The sequence below is a fragment of the Nannobrachium achirus genome (genome assembly GCF_963921795.1).
Source record: "Nannobrachium achirus genome assembly, chromosome: 4".
NCBI lineage: Eukaryota > Metazoa > Chordata > Actinopteri > Myctophiformes > Myctophidae > Nannobrachium > Nannobrachium achirus.
This window is the reverse complement of record NC_137813.1, coordinates 16,527,311-16,550,042: the sequence shown is the minus strand read 5'-3', so window position 1 is coordinate 16,550,042 and position 22,732 is coordinate 16,527,311. Positions and strand designations below refer to the sequence as shown.

Sequence of the window (22,732 nt, the reverse complement as noted above, 5' to 3'; positions counted from 1 at the left end):
GGGGTCTTCCTAGGTGCCGGCATGGCAGCACGCCGGGAGGCTGCAGCACCCACTACTCTCTGACCTGCAGCAGCCTGAGCAGGACTAGAGCCAGACACGGGCCGGCCACGGCCCAGTTGAGTCACAGCCTGCTGGGGTTGGCCTGAAGGCATACAGGAAAACAATATTGAGACGATGAGACATGAACGTAATGAACACATGCAGGCAGTTTACTTCTATCCAAATGTAATCTGTGTGTTCGTATGGAGATCTGTGCTCATACAGAACGAGATACAGTATGCACGTGTGTCGGGTTTGCACCGCTCACTTCTCACTGGTGCGATTTTTCTAAAAAGGAATAATGAATATAGGCTTTAACAGTTGCTCACATGAAAATCAGCCTTAGGGCTTTATTGGGTTTTTATCTTTTTTGGGGGCCTCATTTAGCAATCTTATCTTAAATTTCTCTTGTATTTTCTCTTAAGAACAAAATAAGAGAAAATCTGTCCTTATATCGCTTCCTGAATGAGGCCCATTGTGTATGTTATGTTATGGAATACAATCAAATTCAATACTTTTAGTGCCAAGGAAGCAAACATGCAGTGCTCAATCTGTTCATACACAGCAACAGGAATAACACTACAGTGACTAGAAAGTTATCTATTGGTAGACACAATACCTTGTTGAGCCAACACCTGACCTCTGACCATAGTTGTGCCCATTGTGGCACCCTGGGTGGGAGAGCGGATCGTCGCTATGTGGGTCGTCGTGTGGGTGATATCACTTAACTGTTACTCAAAAGAGAAGCATTTTGATATTACAGAATGCACACAAAAGTGCTAAATAAAGATTTGGATTTGCATTCTCTAGTCAATGCCACTTAATGTTATGCTGATTTTAAATATTTTTTGAATAGGCTGTATATGATTTCAAAAGACTGTGCTCTTGCCGTTTTCACCGTTTATGCCATGCACCTCTTTATTCATGAGAGGCACCTTTAATAGGTTAGGTTACATAGTGTTATTACTTAACATCTATGACGGTTCAATACAAAAATCACTTATGGTACTCCAGTGTGAAGACTTAATTTCCCTCAAAAGGAGATCTCCACCAATTGCTGTATGTTACCACCAGATCAACAATAGGTTCAACAAGGGACAACACATTAGACCACAGTATGAAAAGAGAAATCTGCAATACAACCCAGTCCACAACCTAAAAAAGGTGTCTGTCTGTCTGTCTGTCTGTCTGTCTGTCTGTCTGTCTGTCTGTCTGTCTGTCTGTCTGTCTGTCTGTCTGTCTGTCTGTCTGTCTGACTGACTGATAATATAAAGACTTGATAGTTTGTAATAATCATCATTAAAAGTAATGAGTAGAATAGTAATGGGTGTTAAGACCTACATATTCAGGATCCTCCTCATCTTCTTCAACATCTTCTCCATCATCATCCTCTTCTTGTCTAACTAAGTTGGCCAGAGTTACACTGTACTTCTCTGGTAAAATCTTCAGAGGGGAAGTACCATCAGTGTTAATAAGGTATGGAAAGAGTTTGTCAGTGAAAGTGTGTGTGAAGGTGTGTATGTGTGTGTCAGTATCAGGATCAGAGAAGGACAGCTTTCCTTCATTCCAGTCCAGCTGGACTCTGATTCTCTGGGGCTTCTGCTTCAAGGAGAGATCAGTGACTGACTCTGGGGATTCTGCTGTGTATTTACCTTCCTTTAACACGATATGCCAGCACTGACCCTCTCTGTCTCCCTTCCTCTGATGGGACTCTGGTAACACTCCTACTGCCCAGCATGGATTGTCTCCCACCTCAACATCCCAGCTTCGATTCCCTGAGTTAAAGCCCTCAGAACCCAGGACACTGAGCCACAAGTCAAACCTCTCTGGGTTGTCAGGAAGCGGTTTTGCGTCTCCAAATTTCACAGTGGTCAGATCATCAGAGAGGATGAGATTTGAATGGGCAGTGTTGGGGTCCAGAATGACAGGAGTGTAGGAGACATTGTTTTTCATCTTGTCCCACACTCTGAAGGTCAGGTTGTCCAGGTGTTTGGCCACGTCTATCAGTGCTCCTGAGACCGGCTGTGGGTCCTGCTGTGTGAGCTGGAGTCTTTCCATTGTTGTCTTGTAGTTCTGAAGATATAGGATTTTGTCAACTCTCAGATCCTCCTCTATGGCTCTGATTGTGTCTGAAAGGGTTAATATATCCCTGTTCAGAACCTCCATCTTCTCCTTCATCATGCGACTCTTCTGCTGCCCTTCATCCCTCAGAGCTTTGATCCTGGCCTCCTCTTCCTCTCTGAGAAACTTATGAAGCTTCTTGAACCGTTTCTTAATCAACGTCTCCGTGTGCTTGGTCTGGAACTTAATGTGTTGTGCAGTTTGATCATAGTTTGTTTTAACTTCATTAAAGACCCTCTTCTTCTTCGTTAAAATCTTCTTCACTGATTCCTGGACTTCCTGGACAACATCTTTGTTGATGAGTCGGAAGGTGTGGCTTTCATGTTTCTTAGAAAGACGACAAATAGCACAAACAACCTGTTGACATTCATCACAGAACATTTTGGGTTCCATGTTATGCAGACTGCAGAGAACATCAGTTCTCTTACGTTTTGCAGCACTCTGGAGACTAGTACTTTTCTTTAGGAAGGCCTCACACAGGTTCTTCAGAGCCAAGTTACAGAGTGGATCCTTTGAATCAGTTTTCTTACAAAGTGGACATTCCTTTGCTTTCTTCTCCCTCCACCATTTCTGCAGGCAGTCTTTACAGATGCTGTGGCTGCATGACAGGATAACGGGGTCTTTAAAGATGTCACAACACACAGGACAGGAATAATCCTCTTCTGGGTGAGACGATGTGGAAGCCATTTAGTCTCTGAGTGAAGTTGCACAATAAGGAAATCAGCCAGGTCTTCTACTTTGTTGCACTTCAGTCAGTATCACCAGCACGCCTTCCAAACCATCTTTATCCACCATTGAACTGCAACAAAAGGCAGGGCAACATCATTTTAAATGCTGGATATTCAAATAAAAGACAGCACTTATAATTTGGCACACTCATGAACAATAAATGTTTTACAAATGTTGAATCTGGCCGCCCCGACATTCAGTTAAGCAGTTTTGTGACGTCAGGAGTGGAAGAGATCCACCTTGGTCAACTCACCTAAACCTAAACAAAACTATTAAGAAATACAAAGATACTTATATCCTAAATATACATTTAATCTAACCATTTATAGTAGGGAGGCACCAGAGCATTACATCTAGGTTTGAATGCTAGACATTTGCAGTATATTTATTTGTAGACTTAATATTGTAGACAAAGTACTGAGCAAAGTACTGAGTGTCAATTACAGTATGTGTTGTACATCGATAACAGCTTCCACCACTCGTGATGTCATCACTGTGCAACTCCAGTCTGCTGCCTGTATGCAGTGCCGCCAAGTCTGATTATTATAAGTGACTTTGTTTTCCTGTAAATATTGGAAGTTGTGGGGTTGCGTTTTTTTTTTTTTTTTTTTTTTTCATTTCATTTAAACCTGCTTGGTCTAAATCTATAAAATGTTAACGTCTCCCCTTAACTCTGACATTATACAAATGAAACCATATGGACCCGTAAGGGTTTCATTAGTATACTGTCAGAGTTGACCTCCCAAAAGGAACCCAGAGTCCCTGGACCCCACTTTGAGTACCACTGGTCTAAATGGTCTGTTACTCCTTTTTCTTTTAGTTTCTGTTACCTTGAACTGTAGGTGATTGTACCGTTAGGTAACTAGAAAAATAACCATAAAAACCAACATGAAAAAGAATCGTGAATCAGCTTGGGAAAATATTGTGATATTGCATTTTTCCATATCGCCCAGTGACGCCCACCCCTACTCACTGCACATCACAATGCCACCTGTTGTGCTTTTGAGCTAGTATCTGCTATTTTCAACAAGCAGTGGTCCCGGGCAAATAAATTTTCAGATCGGGGTCCGTAACCAAATTTGTATTCATTTGGGGGTCCTTGATATGAAACTCTAAAACACTTCAAAATAAAGTTTGACTGACATCAGTGACCCGTCCTTATTTTGGTCTTGTTTTCATAGACCTGGTTGCGTGTTTCTCCTATGTGTACGTGCCAATATTGGTAAATGTTTTCCAAGATAAAAAATATTTCGTCTAATATAGGGTTAGGGACAATGTTTTGACTGATTTATTGAAGAACTTAAAGTATATTTAAAGTATAATGTAAAGTATACATGATTAGAGAATGTGCTTGAACATTTGAAAATTAAGATTAATATTTCTACAATTGCTACAAAACATTTATATCCAATTGTTTTGGGCATATGAAGTTGAGGGGATTATTTAAGTCGGATAATGAGGTAGGCCTATCGACATATGGTGCATGTTCAAATCATCTCTACTTTATAAGTAGCCTGGCTCCAGAAGAAAACAGACCCACCCACTCCACTGAGTGGACTGCTTCTTCATCAGGAGAGATATAATAGTGGGCACTAATGAAGAGTACATAATGTGAACATTCATGGTGCAGCATTCATTCTTAAATCCTTCAACTTCTTTATGCCCAAATTACTGTAAGATAAACTACAGCTGTCAGCTGTTGTAAAGTTAAGACCTAAATTGTGGAATGTTCAAGCATGTTCTGATCATGTACTCAATATTTTAATCGAGGTGCCATTCGACCCTAGTTGCAAGTACCCACTCTTCCTGTTCACCTTGAAGTTGTACAAACACTTTGTTCAAGGTAGGAAATGAGCCAGCAGTCTTCTATGATACTTTGTTGTTGCACAGTCCCCCAATCCACCGTTGAACTGCAAAACATAATGATGTAAGCGTCCATAACACGTAAAGAAACGACTGTAAATCAGAGCCCTAGAATGGAGAGTTGCGTCACTCCCGTTCACTTCATGGGGCCAGGTCTTCTACGGCCAACCGGAAGTTTACAAAATGCATTGAAGTCTATGAGGTGTAAAGTGACAATGAACCACGTGACCAGCGCTGTTTCTGACCCCGCGGTGACACCACTCTCTGATTATACTGCTCTGCTGTAAATGAAAGTATATAATATTGTACAGCAAACCGCCAAAACCTCCTAAACGAGGTATAACATACCTCACTGCCAGAATACACCGGGGAGTGAACGAGTCCACTTCACATTCACAAACTAAGCCAAGTGAAATATTCCCTTTCAAAACGTTTCACCATAGAGCATAGAGTAAAAACTAATTTTCTGGAGCTTCCCGCTTTCAGCTTTCAACGCAGTTGCTGCAGCAAACCAAAACATACCTGTTTTTACAGCATGACGGGGGCGGGTTAGGCAACCATTGTTTTTAAGCTACTGCCACCTACTGTACAAACATTACAAATGCCACTTTACTTGTTAAGGAGGGGGGGGGGGGGGGGGTTGTTCTGTTTATCACATTCAAGCTACAGATTAATACATAAAACACATTTTATTTATTCTTTGTTGTTGTAACTAAGCACCAATAACCTTTGAGCTTATAGCTGCCAGATATACATAAATGGAAGAATAGTTCGTTTACAGTTTGCAACTCAGGTCCGTTTGACTATTAAGTGGTTAAATATTTTACTGTACCTCCTCGAATTTGAAAATGAATCAAATCAAATAAATCCAACTGGTGACTACCACTCAGAATAGTTCAGAGCATCTCTCAGGGAAACAGGTGCAGCTGTTGCACACAATTTTACTTCACACATAAAGCCTCTACTTTTAAGCATCCATGTACTGGTTAACCTTTTAACATGTCATAAAATGTAACATCAATAATGTGATCCACGTGTTTAGGAGTGTCCATGTGGTTTAACCAAGTTATAACCAGATCACTTAAAACAAGGACCTCTGAGCTTAGATCCACTACACGGGACCATGATATTAACAGCCCAGTGGCAGCAAATTGCACACAAGGATGGCATGTTTCGACTCCTGGATATTTTGGGGCAGAGAACAGTTCAAACTTTGCTGTCGTGTGGGTGATATCACTTCATTGTTACTCAAGAGAAGCATTTTGAATGATATTACACATTGCACACAAAAGTGCAAAATAAATATTCAGATTTGCATTCTCTAGTCAATGCCACTTAATGTTATGCTTTAAAAAAAAAGATTTAAGTACTGCATAAGATTTCAACATTTTCACTGTTTATGCCATGCACCTCTTTATTCATGAGGAAACTTTAATAGATTAGGTTACATATTTTCCCTTAGTGTTATTACTTGACATCTATGACGTTCAATAAAAAAACGACTTGTAGTACTCCAGTGTGAAGACTTTATTTTCCTCAAAAACAGACCTCCACCAATTGCTGTATGTTACCACCAGATTAACAACAATGGACAAAACAAATTAGACCACAGTATGAAAAGAGAAATCTGCAATACAACACTGTCCACAACCTTAACAAATGTGTCTTCAACATACTCATCATCATGTGTATTACATTGTTCCAGAGTTACATTGGACCCTTCCCATGTCCTCAAACTGACTGATAATAATAAAGACTTGATAGTTTGTTAATAATCATCACTAAAAGTAATGAGTAGAATAGTAATGGGTGTTAAGACCTACATATTCAGGATCATCATCATCATTATCATCATCTTCTTCAACATCTTCTCCATCATCATCATCATCATCCTCTTCTTGTCTAACTAAGTTGTCCAGAGTTAGACTGCACTTCTCTGGTAAAATCTTCAGAGGGGAAGTAGTAGTACCATTAGTGTTAAAGTATGGAAAGAGTTTGTCAGTGAAAGTGTGTGTGAAGGTGTGTATGTGTGTGTCAGTATCAGGATCAGAGAACGACAGCTTTCCTTCATTCCAGTCCAGATGGACTCTGATTCTCTGGGGCTTCTGCTTCAAGGAGAGATCAGTGACTGACTCTGGGGATTCTGCTATGTATTCACCTTCCTTTAACATGATATGCCAGCACTGACCCTCTCTGTCTCCCTTCCTCTGATGGGACTCTGGTAACACTCCTACTGCCCAGCATGGATTGTCTCCCACCTCAACATCCCAGCTTCGAGTCCCTGAGTTAATGCCCTCAGAACCCAGGACACTGAGCCACAAGTCAAACCTCTCTGGGTTGTCGGGAAGCAGATCTGCGTCTCCAAATCTCACAGTGGTCAGATCATCAGAGAGGATGAGATTTGAATGGGCAGTGTTGGGGTCCAGGATGACAGGAGTGTAGGAGACATTGTTCTTCATCTTGTCCCACACTCTGAAGGTCAGGTTGTCCAGGTGTTTGGCCACGTCTATCAGTGCTCCTGGGACCAGCTGTGGGTCCTGTAGCGTGAGCTGGAGTCTTTCCATTGTTGTCTTGTAGTTCTGAAGAAATAAGATTTTGTCAACTCTCAGCTCCTCCTGTATAGATTTTATTGTGTCTGAAAGGGTTAATACATCCCTGTTCAGACCCTCCATCTTCTCCTTTATCATGCGACTCTTCTGCTGCCCTTCCTCCCTCAGTGCTTTGATCCTGGCCTCCTCTTCCTCTCTGAGAAACTTATGAAGCTTCTTGAACCGTTTCTTAATCAACGTCTCTGTGTGCTGGGTCTGGAACCTAATGTGTTGTGCAATTTGACCGTAGTTTGTTTGAACTTCATCAAAGACCCTCCGCTTCTTCGTTAAAAACTTCTTCACTTGCTGGACATCTTTGTTCATGAGTCGGAAGGTGTGGCTTTTATGTTTCTTAGAAAGACGACAAATAGCACAAACAAGCTGTTGACATTCCTCACAGAACATTTTGGGTTCCATGTTATGCAGACTGCAGAGAACATCAGCTCTCTTACGTTTTGCAGCTCTCTGGTGTCTTCTCTTCTTCAGGAAGGCCTCACACAGGTTCTTCAGAGCCAAGTTACAGAGTGGATCCTTTGAATTAATTTTCTTACAAAGTGGACATTCCTTCATTTTCTTCTCTCTCCACCATTTCTGCAGACATACTTTACAGAAGCTGTGGCTGCATGACAGGATAACAGGGTCTTTAAAGATGTCACGACACACAGGACAGGAATAATCCTCTTCTGGGCGAGACGATGTGGAAGCCATTTAGTCTCTGAGTGAAGTTACACAATAAGGAAATCAGCCAAGTCTTGAACTGCAACAAAAGGCAGGGGAACAACAATTTAAAATGATAGTCAAATTAAAAAACAGCACCTATAATTTGGCATTCTCATAAACAATAAATGTTTAATAGATGTTGAATCTGGCCGCAAGGTCCACCTTGGTCAACTCACCTAAACAAAACTATTAATAAATACAAGGATGCTTATATCCTCAATATACATTAGTAGGGAAGCATCAGACAGAGTATTACAAATACATATAGGTTTGAATGCTAGACATTTACAGTATATTTATTGATAGAGTGAGAAATATGTATTTATCACTCTTGTATAGATATTATTTCATTTGTATGTGCTTCCATATGTGTTAGCCAGCAGACCTTGTGTGAGTGAGCTTTGGTTAAAATGTCTGTGCCTCTGAGGCTGTTTACCAATGAAGAGTGTGGTTATTGTAGTAACGTACTGCTTCTTCATCAGGAGAGATATAATAGTGGGCACTAATGAAGAATACATGATGTGAACATTCATGGTGCAGCATTCATTCTTAAATCCTTCAACTTCTTTTTGCCCAAATTATTGTAAGATAAATTACAGCTGTTGTAAATTTAAGACCTAAATAGTGGAATGTTCAAGCATGTTCTAATCATGTATACTTTACATTTACTAACTAAAGTAGTCACATTTACATCGAGGTGCCCAGTGCCACTCCTCCTTAGTTGGAGAAGCAGGGAACTTTTGTTGTTTAGATGTGGTCTAGTAGTCAGTATATCAAAAATTGTACCTTATTATCTTTGTTCAAGGTAGGAAATGAGCCAGCAGTCTTCTAGGCTACTTTGTTGTTCCACTCCAGTCCTCCAAACCACTGGCACCGTTGAACTGTAAAACAATAAACATACTGATGTAAGTAAGCCTTACTTACTAAGCGTTAATATCACGCAAAGAAACAACTGTAAATGAATGTAGCCTATATTGTACAGCAAAACGCCAAAACCTCCTAAACAAACGCACAGGTAATTACATTACATACCTCACTGCCTGAATACACCGGGGAGTGAACGAGTCCACTTTACATTCACAAACTAAGCCAAGTAAGGAGGGCGAAGTGAAATATTCCTTTCAAAATGTTTCACCATAAAGGAAAAATAAACTTTCAGGAGCTTTTAACGCAGTTGCTGCAGGAAACAAATGACCCACGTTGTCATGCAAAACATCCTGTCTTTAAAGCACGATTGCTTTTAGCATACTGCCACCTAGTGTACAGAGTATGAGTTGAGCGCATTACTTTCATGACATTACTTTTCACTTCACCTCATTTAATTTAAACACAATTACGAATGCCACTACTAAATTGTTATTTTATTATTACGTTTAATAATTGTTGGGGGAAAAAAGATTATTTGATATAACAGAACTGAACTAAGTTGTTCTGTTTATTATCACATTCAAGCTAAAGATTTATACATAAAATCTTGCAGTTAGTGTAAGTTAACTTAACTTTCATGCCACTGCCGGCTCTGTAGGTTTTATAACAGATACAACTTTGGGGGTGAAAAAATGTAAACCTAAAATTCACAATATTCATACCTCAAACATAAAGCTAATTTGAGTCACTGAAAATTGAAAATCATTCAGTGTATCATCCATGTCATCCACATTATCTCATGTAAGAATAAAAATGCTTATGAGAACAGAACTCCTTGACATTAAATTAACAAGTAAAGAGCGCTCCGTAAAATGCCAATCTCCACCAGATTTATTTTCACAATGAGAAACACCACATATTATTCCAGTCAGCTAAACATAAAACATATTCCTCTGTGCACTGCACTTTAGGAGACACTTGATCATGATGACTGTCCTCTTAATGACCAATACTGTACCATAATCACACAAAGAATCACAATAAATGGCTGTTATGAGCTTGGGTGCAGAAGTTGCCTCTGCTCTGTACTGTGGCTTCTTTTAATTAATAAGAGATCAATCATCTTTAATCATCAACGTAACCCATCCGTGTCATTTATTTCCAACTGGAAGAGATATTTTTATTTGGAAAGCCTCTGAAACCCGACTGAAAGGAGTTAATTATCTTTATCAACACGAACTCTGAATGTGACAATACTTAATAATAGAATATGATACACTTTTTAAATATCCTTCCCTTTTCCATATATGAGCATACCCATTTCCTGTTCCAGGTCAGGTCCAGTTTTACCTCACATATATCAATAAAAATACAAATAAATCACTTTTGGTGCTTGATCCAGTGTGCAATTTTTATTTATTTTTAATAATTCCTTAATGAATGACAAACCTCTAACAAATGGTTCATCAAGGAACAAAACAAATTAGACAACAGTATAAAAAGGAAAGAAAAGACAACAATACAACCATTGTTGATTAAAACTGACTGGTATTCTTCTTTTTGAGACTAGGTATCATCATTGTCAGGGGCTTCATTTGGGGCACCATAGGATGGTAATTGCCACTGCATAGCATTTTTATTTAACCTCAAATTCAGTGATCTTGTCTCTGCAACAATACATTTCTTAATCACTTTCAACCTTCTGTGCCTATTTTGGGCAAGTATAGGCGAGCATTTTCACTACTTTTGAAATGTGGTTTACAGTAAGTGGATACTTTTTTGCAAGATGCCTCTGATAATGATCATCATCATGTCTAACTAGTAACTGCATTGTCCTAGAGTTACAGTGACCTTCCCTGGTAACATCTTCAGAGGAAGAGTATCGGCAGTGTTAATGTATGGAAAGAGTGTACCAGTGAAAGTGTGTGTGAAGGTGTGTATGTGTGTGTCAGTATCAGGATCAGAGAATGACAGCCTTCCTTCATTCCAGTCCAGCTGGACTCTGATCTTCAGGAGGTTGTGCTTCACTGGGAGAACGGTGACCGACCCAGATGAGGCTGCTGTGTATTTGCCTTCAATTAACTCTATTCTCCAAGACTGACACTCTGCCACCACACCCAGTGACCAGTCTGTGCTGTCTCCAACCTCGACATCCCAGCTGTGAGTCCCTGAGTTAAAGCCCTCCGAACCCAGGACACGGGACCAGTAGTCAAACCTCTCTGGATTGTCCGGGAGCTGCTGTATCTGCCCATAACTCACGCTGGTCAGATCATCAGAGAGGATCAGTCCTGGATGGGCAGTGTTGGGGTCCAGAATGACAGGAGTGTAGGAGACAATGTCCTTCATCTTGTCCCAGACTCTGAAGGTCAGATTGTCCAGGTGTTTGGCCTCGTCTATCAGCACTCCTGAGATCGGCTGTGGGTCTTTCAGTGTGAGCTGGCCTCTTTCAATTGTGGTCTTGTAGCTCTGCAGGAATGACATGTCTTCAGCTCTCAGATCCTCCTCTATGGTGCTGATTGTGTCTGAAAGAGTTGATATGTCTCTGTTCAGACCCTCAATCTTCTCCTTCATCATCTGAGTCTTCTGCTGCTCTTCCACCCTCAGAGCTTCACTCCTGGCCTCCTCTTCCTCTTGTAGAAACTTCTGAAGCTTTTTAAACTGTTTCTTCATCTGCACCTCCGTATTTTGGGTCTGGACCTTAATGTGTCCTGCCATCTGATCATAGTTTGTTTTAAGTTTATTTAAGACCTCCAGCTTCTCCAGTAAAGGCTTCAGTGATTCCCGGACTTCCTTCTTGTGATCCAGTGCAGCTTCGTCGACGGGTTGGAAATTGGAAAAGTTCTCTGTAAAACGTTTTTCAGAAAGCAGACATTCGATACACGACAGCTGTTTAGTTTCACGACAGAACACTTTGGGTTTCTCAGCACACTGGTGGCTGCGGCGATCCTCAGACCCTGATGAAGTTCTCTGACGTTTCGCAGGTCTTAGATGTCTCTTCTGCATGAAGGCTTCACACAGGTTCTTAAGAGCCAGGTTGCAGGGTGGATCATCCAGTGAATTAATTTTCTTACAAACTGCACATTCCTTTGTTTTCTTCTCTCTCCACCATTCCTGCAAACAGGCATTACAGAAGCTGTGGCTACATGACAGGATAACCGGATCTTTGAAGATGTCATGGCACACAGGACAGGAATAATCCTCTTCTGGGCGAGAAGACTTGGACGCCATTTTGACTCTTAGTGAAGTTACAAACGATCTGCTCAAGATAGGAAATGAGCCAGTCTTCTACTTTGGTGTGGCACTGTCTTCAGTCAATATCACCTTCATGTCCTCAAATCCACCGTTTAACTGAAACACATAAACAATACAATTCTGTGAATAATAATATACACTGTAAATGTTATTAGAAAAAGTTCTCTCTATATTCTGAAAGTTATCATTGATTGAGTGTATGTTCAGTAATAGGGGCCTCTTTAATGAACAGAAAATACATTTGTAGGTGGGTTGCCATTTTCAGGAGTCACCCCATTTATTAGTAGTTCCAATTTTGTCTGGTCATTTTAGTGTTGTCACTTCCAATTTCAATTGTTTACCGTGTATTATAAACCACTCTTGACTAGATAAAATTGGTATCCTGGCCTGAAAATGCTTTCAGTTTACTGACAGACAGGGACCACTGTTAGTGACCAAACACTAGTCTAGTGGGTTTGTAGTTTCTACAAACGTACGGAATACTAGCGTCCACCAACTCAAACACTTGGAAAAGTTGCTCACGAGGATTTGTTTTGTTTTTAAAGCTTGACAGAGACAGCAGGTAGACGTGCAATATTGGTGAGTTTATTGTAGCTTGTTTATAAATAATAGGACTCCCCAGTCCCCAGGGGTCATTGAGAGAGTTATACTGGGGTCCTCAACTAAATGATAGTTAGGAACCAAATGGACCCTTATGGGTCTGTAACTCTCAGAGTGTACAATGGAACCAAATGGATCCGTAGTTCCATTTGTACACTCTCAAGAGTTAACTTAACATTTATATCACGATATAAATTGGAGTTAGAAACGAGGGTCCATAGCCTGCCTAATACATGATGTCAAACTGGGGGTCCTTGAAATTAAAATGTTTGGAAATCACTGCTTAGTGCTAGAGGCGTAAACAATCTTCTCTTATGGGGGGTCCCTGGCCTATCTTTTCAAATGGGGGTCCGCGGGCTAACAAGTGTCAAATTGGCGGTCCTCGACATGAAAAGGTTTTGAGAACCATGCACTGCTCTAAATAGCTTGCGTCTAAAGTCAAACGTAGGGTGACCAGACGTCCCGTTTTACCCGGGACAGTCCCGTTTTCAAGCTGCGTGTCCCAGTGTCCCGACAAATATCTCTAAAACACTAATATGTCCCGGTTTTCAACATTCACTGCAAAATTGTCCCGGTTTTCGCCAGAATTAAAATAATAGTAGCTGTTTTCAGTGGTTGTATAGACATTTATCATGTTCTTTTCATGAAAACAAAACATGCTCACCAAACCAATCAGAAAAAATCACACTCGTGTGAACTGAGCGGTGGTGTGTGTGTGTGTGTGTGTGTGTGTGTGTGTGTGTGTGTGTGTGTGTGTGTGTGTGTGTGTGTGTGTGTGTGCCCCCTGTGTGTGTGTGTGTGTGTGTGTGTGTGTGTGTGTGTGTGTGTGTGTGTGTGTGTGTGTGTGTGTGTGAGTGTGCCTGGCCTATGCCTGGCCTATCCTGAACAACAGCGCCCCTCCCTTAACATGTGTGGTCAGAAAAGGTTACTGCAGGGCCAGGCTACATACCCGGAGACAGACAGACAGACATACAAACAGACAAACAGACAGACAGACAGACCCACACACACGGCCACGTATAGGAGCGTTGTGACCACCGCTCAAAAAGGAACAAATTCATTGCGTGTCTGAATTCAACACTGAGCCTGTTTGTCAATCACTCACTGCCTGTTTGCAACCCTGAGGTGCATGTGTGCGCGTGCACGAACGTTAGAGAATGGGCACGCGCGTGCGCGGTAACGTGCGCATTGCTTTTAGGGTCCCAGTTTTAGGCAACAGTGTTTTGCGTCCCGGTTTGAGTGGCTGGAAATATGGTCACCCTAGTCAAACGCACAAAATAGATGACACACACGTACCTCACTGTCTGCATAATGAAGAGAGGGAACGAGTCCACTTCACAAGCCAAGCTCGAGGAAATGCAATGTTGGTTTTCTAACCGTTTTTCTTCACGCACAAATAAAGCTTGACGTGATTTTAATTGAGTCGTTCTGCAAAAAAGAAAAGCCAGGATGCAACCATAGAGTTATAATAAGAAGGATGCAACCTGAAGGATGCAACCATGATGCAACACAACAACAACAACCGTTTGTTTTGTTTTATGTCCGGTTGCTCCAACCATTGCTTTTACCCTACACCATACCGCCACCTACTGTACTGGAGTATGACTACTAAACTTTGAAATGTGAAGGTCCCCCTTAACTTTGACAGCGTACAAATAGACTGGTTCCTGTCCATTTGGTTCTTAGATATGTTCTACTCCTTTCTTTTTCTAAAGAAGACATGGGTCTTCAACGTCTTTTAGCACGAGGACCCCTTAGATGAGAGAGATGAAGCAGGGCACCATGCATATTGTATTTGTATATAACATTTGTGGTCAGTGATGATGTGTTCCACCACTAGTTCTGCTTTCTGACTGTTTGTCTGGTACAATCAATGGTCCTGCAGTGCAGAGGTTCTCAATCCTTTCAGGTCGCAAGTTGCAACTGCCCAAAATAATCAACTGGTGACCCTCTAACCTCGCGTCACCAGGCTTTAGGGGCCCACCCACCCTGACAAGCACTTGGTTGGAATTGTAGGACTGAGTTGAGGTATTACATTTTGTTCCACAGATACTCTAAATATTGTGAAAATAGCCCATCTACAAGCTCACAACTGAGTGAGCTTGTAGCCTATCTGCTATTTTAAAATGTTTTGCCTCTTCTTATATCATTTGACAATTTAGTATGACCTCAATAGGCCTACTACCAGAGAGTGTTCATACATCTGTTATAGAGTATTATGTATTTATTAATGAGGTGAAGTCATCAAATCATAGGAAAATTAAATAATCCAACATCCAAGTTCTCCTCCTACTACTATTACTCCACTACAGTAGGTGGCAGTAGTATGCTAAAAGCAATGGTTGCAGCCACAACCCGCCCAACAACAAAGGAAGTTGTTACAACCCGCGTTAAAATAGCAGATCTACAAGCTCACACTGCGTCGCATGGTGACGCGTTGTGAGCTTGTAGATCTGCCATTTTCGAAAATCCATGTGAATTTCTGTGAAATAGGACATAATGATAACGACTGAATCAGCGCTGCAAGCAACTCCGTTAAGAGTGCTGAAACCTGCATTTCGACTGAAAATACTTTATGTTGGCACATCCTTTAGGTATGTTTATTTCCTTTCTGAGACTTTGCCTTATATCAATTTACAGTTGTTGTGCGTGTGTGATATGATTATATGAACGCTTATTAACTTTATACATCTTTTCGCAGTTCAACGTTGGTTTGGAGGACTGGAGTGCAACAACAAAGTAGAAGACTGCTGGCTCATTTGTTGAACAAAGTGTTTTCAAGGTAGGTCGACAGATAATTTTTTGATATTTAGCTTACATATGATACTGGCAGATACTGCCATATCTAAACAACAATAAAAGTTCCATGCTTCTCCTGACTAACAGGAAAGGTTGACACTAAATAAGAGGGGACCTCGGTGGAAGATTGGCTATTTTGTCAAAAATGCAATTATTTAGAGTAAAGTACAAGGACATGCGTGAACATTCCACAATTAAAGTCTAAAACTTCTACAATGGCTAATTTCTATAAAACCTGTTTATCCAATCATTTTGGGCATAAAACAAGAAGTTGAAGGACACATTAAGTCTGATATAATGATGTACCATGCATGTTCACATCATGCATATACTTTACAATACTTTTATTCTTAAGCATGAGAGTCCCCAATACAACATTTGTGTTGTGAAATGTTTCTAAGAAAACATTTTTTTTTTTTTTTTTTACTTTTTTTGGCCTCCATATACTGTATGGGCATTCCCATATGAAGTCCTGTTAGATATGGGCTTAATATTTATGACATCAGGGAACTCCATGTATGGGCATACAAGGGATTCTGTTAGTGTGACATCACAGTGAAGCCAGAGCGTGATGTCAGAGCGGCAAACCCATAGACCGTAAAAATTGACTTGGCAACACCTTAATATTATAACTCTATGGGCAACACTGCATACAGGCAGCAGACTGGAGTTGCACATTGATGACATCACGAGTGGAGGAAGCTGCTATCGATGTACAACACATACTGTATTGACAGTACTTTGTCTACACTCTACACTATTAAGCCTACAAATAAATATACTGTAAATGTCTAGCATTCAAACCTAGATGTATTTGTAATGCTCTGGATGCTTCCCTACTATAAATGGTTAGATTAAATGTATATTGAGGATATAAGTATCCATGTATTTCTTAATAGTTTTGTTTATGTTTAGGTGAGTTGACCGGGCACGTCCTGATAAGCCAAACGCCGATAAGCCAAACTCCTTTTTTTTTTAAAACCTCCTTTTGTGAAATGTGAGCTCACCTGCATCGCGTTTCATTCCATTCATGCATGCGTTTATCGTGCGCTTGCCCAGGCCTTACGGCCTGGGCATAAATATAACGATTGCATTCACCACGGCTACGTAACTCGCGCGAAGAGCAGGACCAAGGTCCGCTGGCCTTCGCGCCGCTTGCAATGTCGTGGACAATAACTGTGACATATAACCATTGTATTGCTAAAAATAGGGAGGCTACTCTGCTTCCTTAACGGGACGGCAGAAGATCACTACGGTAGGAGACCCGGGAAGTACATTTGCGTTTGCCTTATCAGCGTTTGACTTAGCGGGATTTCCCCAGTTGACCAAGGTGGACCTCTTCCACTTCTGACATCACAAAACTGCTTAACTGAATGTCGGGGCGGCCAGATCCAACATTTATGAAATATGTATTGTTCATGAGAAAGCCAAATTATAAGTGCAGTGTTTTTTATTTGAATATCCAGAGTTTAAATGTTGCCCTGCCTTTTGTTGCAGTTCAACGGTGGATAAAGATGGTTTGAAAGGCGTGCTGACTGCTGGTTATACTGACTGAAGCACAACAGTGGAAGACTTGGCTGATTTCCTTATTGTGTAACTTCACCCAGAGACTAAATGGCTTCCACATCGTCTCGCCCAGAAGAGGATTATTCCTGTCCTATGTGTTGTGACATCTTTAAAGACCCTGTTATCCTGTCATGTAGCCACAGCTTCTGTAAAGACTGTCTGCAGAAATGGTGGAAGGAGACGAAAACGAAGGAATGTCCACTTTGTAAGAAAACTGATTCAAAGGAGCCACTCTGTAACTTGGCTCTGAAGAACCTGTGTGAGGCCTTCCTAAAGAAAAGTAGTCACCAGAGTGCTGCAAAACGTAAGAGAACTGATGTTCTCTGCAGTCTGCATAACATGAAAACCCAAATGTACTGTGACAATTGTCAACAGCTATTGTGTGCTATTTGCCGTGTTTCTAAGGAACACAAAAGCTGCGATGATGTCCTACTCATCAAAGATGTTGTCCAGGAAGTCCAGGGATACCTGAAGCCTTTAAAGAAAAAGCTGAAGGCCTTTAAAAAAGTCAAAACAATCTATGATGAATCAGCAGAATATATTAAGTTACAGGCCCAGTACACAAAAAAGATGATTAAGAAACGTTTCAAGAAGCTTCATAAGTTTCTCAGAGAGGAAGAGGATGCCAGGATCAAAGCACTGATGGAGGAAGAGCAGCAGAAGAGTCAGGTGATGAAGAAGAAGATTGATGATCTGAACACAGACAGGTTTAAACTTTCAGACATAATTAAATCCAAAGAGGTGGACCTGAGAGCTGAAGACTCTGAGGACATGATCGGATTCCTGCATTGCTACAAGACTCGTCTCATTCATGATGGACTGGCAAGCGGCTTCAAACTGAAGGTCCCACAGCCGGTCTCAGGAGCGCTGATAGACGAGGCCAAACACCTGGACAACCTGACCTTCAGAGTCTGGGACAAGATGAAGGACATCGTCTCCTACACGCCTGTCATTCTGAACCCCAACACTGCCCATCCAGATCTCATCCCCTCTGATGATCTGACCAGTGTGAGACATGGAAAGTTAGACTACTGGCGTCCCAGTGGCAACCCAGAGAGGTTTGACCGGTTATTCAGTGTCCTGGGTTCTGAGGGCTTTAACTCAGGGACTCGAAGCTGGGATGTTGAGGTGGGAGACAATCCATCCTGGGCAGTAGGAGTGTTACCAGAGTCTCATCAGAGGAAGGGAGAAGAAGTGGGTCAACGCTGGCATATCGTGTTAAAGGAAGGTAAATACACAGCAGAATCCTCAGAATCAGTCACTGATCTCTCCTTGAAGCAGAAGCCCCAGAGAATCAGAGTCCAGCTGGACTGGAGTGAAGGAAATCTGTCATTCTCTGATCCTGATACTGACACACACATACACACCTTCACACACACCTTCACTGACAAACTCTTTCCATACATTAACACTACTGATACTTCCCCTCTGAAGATTTTACCAGAGAAGTGCAGTGTAACTCTGGACAACTTAGTTAGACACGAAGAAGAAGAAGAGGAGGAAGAAGAAGAAGAAGAAGAAGAGGAGGAAGAAGACGAAGAGGAGGAGGAGAGTGAGGGAGAATATTTTAAAGATAGTGATAGTGATGATGATTTTCCCTTTCATCTTGTTCTCTATTATTTAGATGATTGCTATTAGAACCTGAATCTCTCTCTCTATATACAGTATAGATAGATTGCATTGTGGTTTAGGACCTTTTTTCCTTTCTTTTTTTACTTATACTGTTGTTTCAGATTCAACAACACGCCAGCTGTTTTTGAATTACAGATTCAAATTCTTTGCCCAGAGTTCAATACACAAGGATAATACATTTAACTTCAGATGACCTGGATATAGTAGCTACTGTTAAAACACTCAGCTTGTGATACATTTTTCAAAACGGCCACATGGCCTTTGCAACCCATTCTTTGTGCTGTCATTGTTTAATCTGGTCAGCGGCGGATTTATGTTAGGCACGGACAGGCACTCAATTTATGCCAGTGGCTTTACGGTATAAGTTGCCATTATAGACCAGACTATTTAAAAGGTGTATATAGTGTTCAACATATTCAATGGTGAATTTCAGATGGGGACTAATAGTGTTGATAATGTTATGAAACTCATTCAGTTGGATTTCAGATGCTTTCTAAGTAAAGAAATATCAACAATTATGCCTCTTCCAGTTGGAACTAAATGGCATGAATGGGATTTGTTGTTGATTAAAGAGAATCTCCTAAAAGAAGCCATTGTACATTTCTGTCCCCATACCTGACTGTCAACTCATTTAGTATAATTCTCTGTGGGATCATGGTATGTCATAAGAGGACAGACAAAATGATCAATTGTGTATTACTTTATGCTTTAACTGACTGGAATAACAGATGCTGTCTACTAGGGGTCCAACCTATGTTCCCCAGGTTCTATGTTCCCCACCTTACAGCATTAGTTTTAGTGAGGTTAGGGGTAGGGGTAGGTTTAGGTGGTAAGAAAGTGGGGAACATAGAACCTGGGGAACATACTGTAGGTACGGTCCCGTCTACTAAGCACAAAACACTGTCCAAGTGTTAGCTTTGTGTTCATCAAATTCATTTGGATATCTAAGGGGAGTTAGCCTACTGTAACTGTCAGGTTGAGGCTGAGGGTTGTCAACTCTCTTCTCTTTACATCAAGGAAGCAAGCACGACTCCAAATCTCTTCACTTCTGATCATTTTCACCGGGTGCACGGTCGGACAAGTAACATTGAAAAAGAGCATCTCTAAAAGAGAATACCATATTGGACTGAGTCCTTAAAAGGACAAAGGACTCAGTCCAATATGCCGCAGTGGTGGATATAGAACTGTAGTAATTAAATTTGTTTGTTTCTTGAAGTGGACCCCTATATATTTCACAAAGAACTCTTATAGTATATGAACTGGTATCTAATTCTATGAAATGTGTGTATAATTAATTTTGAGCTGTATGAATCTGCGTTATGACTGCACTTGTGGTATAAGTTGGTCTGAAGTTATGCGCCTACACAGACATGGGAAGTTGTCTTTCTTGTGGACAATATAAAATGTGACACTTCCGGTGACTGCTTTAGACAACGCTGATGAAGGCTTGACGCCGAAACGTTCGCTGTGTTTGCTCTGTGGCGTGCCATGCCAACTTAAACACTTTAATAGAAGTGCCTTAATTGACCGTTCCGTGAGTGCTGGTATTCTCTTTTAGAGATGCTCTTTTTCAACTCTCTTCTCTCTCACAACATAAAATCCTCACACTGGTTATCAGCTCCACCTTTGTATTGCTGCTTTCAGAGTTTCGATCTTCATCGGGAATTATTGTAACCCCACATTTCTCACACTCTGAGTTAGTTGTTGTGAGAAAAAACAGCAAAAGATGAAAGAATAGCTGGTGACTAAATAGTGTGTTGTCATTGTGTAAATGAATACTAATGTCTTTATAAACGCATTGGAAATATGTTTGAGTGCTGAGATCTAAGAGGATTCCAAATAAACTTGCAGGACATAATGCCTTTGCATGATGATTCCAGGAGATGGCGACACACGCCATGCTTTACTCTTTAGAAGAGTAGCCTACTAACACTTCAGGCAGGCTGAGGTGTGCTTGTGTTCTTGCTCCAGGATGCCGATTGGTGATGCATGGAGGAAAGAGTTTCTAGCCCAAGAAAGAGCTGGTCATTTGCTAAATTATAACAGCAGTTGACCAAAATGCTTTCCAAATTCCAATATCGTGACAAAAAGAAACAATGATAGCTACACACATCACAGTGCACAAAAGAAAGGCAAAACACACATCTACTGTATGGATCACATTTCATAACACTTGGCAGTATACGAATATATTCTATTTTTATGTAAGATAAATATGCATAGATTGTGATTTGAGTACAGAACCGCATATGTCACGTGACTGTTCTCATGTGACCAAATGGGAAGCTGCGCTTGGCCGTTACAAGGAAATCGATGACCTGTCCAATTCTGTGAATCTCTGGAAATGCTAAACACAACCGTGCGTGCGTCGTGGACGGTGACAGGTCACCGCTGTCGGCGTAACGCAATGTTTACCAATTGGTCCTGCGCGTCACCAGCGCAGTGAGCGCACTGAGCATCGTTTATTATTTAACATGCGTTTAATATCCTTTTATAACATGTTAATACAGTGGCACTGAGCGGCTTTTATTAAAATGTTATGTATAACATCTGATTATTATAGCGTCAATGATATATTTGTGATTGGATCGTCCGAGCATCGCCATGGCATCTGAAAATCACATCTGCATCCGAGACCCTGCTACAGGTTTGTTTAATAATAATAATAATTATTATTATTGTTGTTGTTTATTGTTGTTGTTGTTAGGCCTAGTATTATCATTATTATTAATATGAATCCATTATGCCTTCAAATTCTGAGTTGTTAATTTTGTGAGAATGGGTTCATTTGGTTCCATTTGTACACTCACTCCTTACATGGCTACATCCCATTCCATTCGCCGGGTGCAAATTGCCCCAGATTTTTCTCATCTTGAAATTCAACATATGACAACATTTTTACATTTCATCCAAGACATGAATGAAATGTTGCCACCCATGATCTCTTAGTTCAGTTGTCAGTGACACAGCTAGAGCCGAGCTACCCAATGTCTACAAAACACAAGACTTCTTCTATTCATTTCTGATGGAGGATAATAAATATATTATTTGTAAACAACAACACCTTCTTATTCCCCTATGAGATGCACTAATCCATCACAAAGAGATAAGACAGGAGAGTGATTCAGAGTGAGAATGGAATGTTTACTGGAGAGAGAATTCAAGACAGGTACAGTACAGCAATAATGGTTCAATGGTTCGTGCTCTCTCTGAAGTGATGTTTTGACATGAGTATAAGTATGGTCATTTCGTCAGTCAATGGATGACGTACATAGGATGTTTCTTGTCCACAAGTGGGTTCCATATACGTGGCAAAGAGTTCATAGGTTGCTGAAGGGATGTCCTTCCAGGCTGAGCTGAACCAAAAACAATTCTCATTGTTTTTGTCAGTATAAGGCTTCATTTCTACCAGACAGAAGCCTGGCCTTGTGGGTACTGTACATGGCACAGTCACGAGCTGTGGGGTCAGGTGGTCAGTTAGTCATCAATATGTATTGATAAAAGGATGATATAAACCACAACAAAATACCTAACAGAGGCTTTCCAGGGGCAAAGATTGTTTATTTGATTGATTGAATCTTTTAGCGCTAGGCCTATAGAATAAACAATGACACATTTTCAAGGTTTAAAAGAAAACTAGACCAGGTCAACCTGGTTGTGCCAGACCCCCTGTCTGTCATCATCATTTATGACATCATGCCTTTTGTAGGCATGTCATCATCATGTCATCATCATATATACCCTTTATATAGAAAACCCGGACCGACATTTGCTTATGTAGGCCTACCCATTTCATGGGTCTGGCAACAAACCCATGCTTTTTTAAATATTAAAGTTATATCTATTATATCTTGTTATAATATATTATAATATACAGTATGTGTATCTAGATAGATAGATAGATAGATAGATAGATAGATACCTTTATTATCCCAAGGGGGAAATTCAGTTGTCCA

General features: G+C 40.8%; 2 protein-coding genes across 2 annotated transcripts; one reads left to right on the top strand and one right to left on the bottom strand.

Moving 5' to 3' along the window:
* Nucleotides 1-10,478: 10,478 nt before the first annotated feature.
* On the bottom strand, nt 10,479-14,243 carry LOC308284482 (E3 ubiquitin-protein ligase TRIM35-like). The gene is made up of 2 exons (XM_080725099.1): nt 14,076-14,243; nt 10,479-12,275 (listed from the first exon to the last, which is right to left on the bottom strand). Exon 2 carries the CDS (start codon nt 12,153-12,155, stop codon nt 10,746-10,748), a length of 1,410 nt encoding a protein of 469 aa, XP_080581225.1. The 5' UTR covers nt 12,156-12,275; nt 14,076-14,243; the 3' UTR covers nt 10,479-10,745.
* A 3,471-nt stretch (nt 14,244-17,714) lies between these two features.
* LOC308282697 (E3 ubiquitin-protein ligase TRIM69-like) lies at nt 17,715-20,762 on the top strand (the record flags this gene model as incomplete). Its single annotated transcript, XM_080723085.1, has 2 exons — nt 17,715-18,599; nt 20,748-20,762. The coding sequence occupies 2 exons, from the start codon at nt 17,715-17,717 to the stop codon at nt 20,760-20,762; spliced, it is 900 nt and encodes a 299-aa protein (XP_080579211.1).
* Between the last annotated feature and the right edge of the window lie 1,970 nt (nt 20,763-22,732).

Excerpts from the sequence above, each read along its gene's own strand:
- LOC308284482 (XM_080725099.1), bottom strand. The coding sequence starts at position 12,155 with ATGGCGTCCAAGTCTTCTCGCCCAGAAGAGGATTATTCCTGTCCTGTG.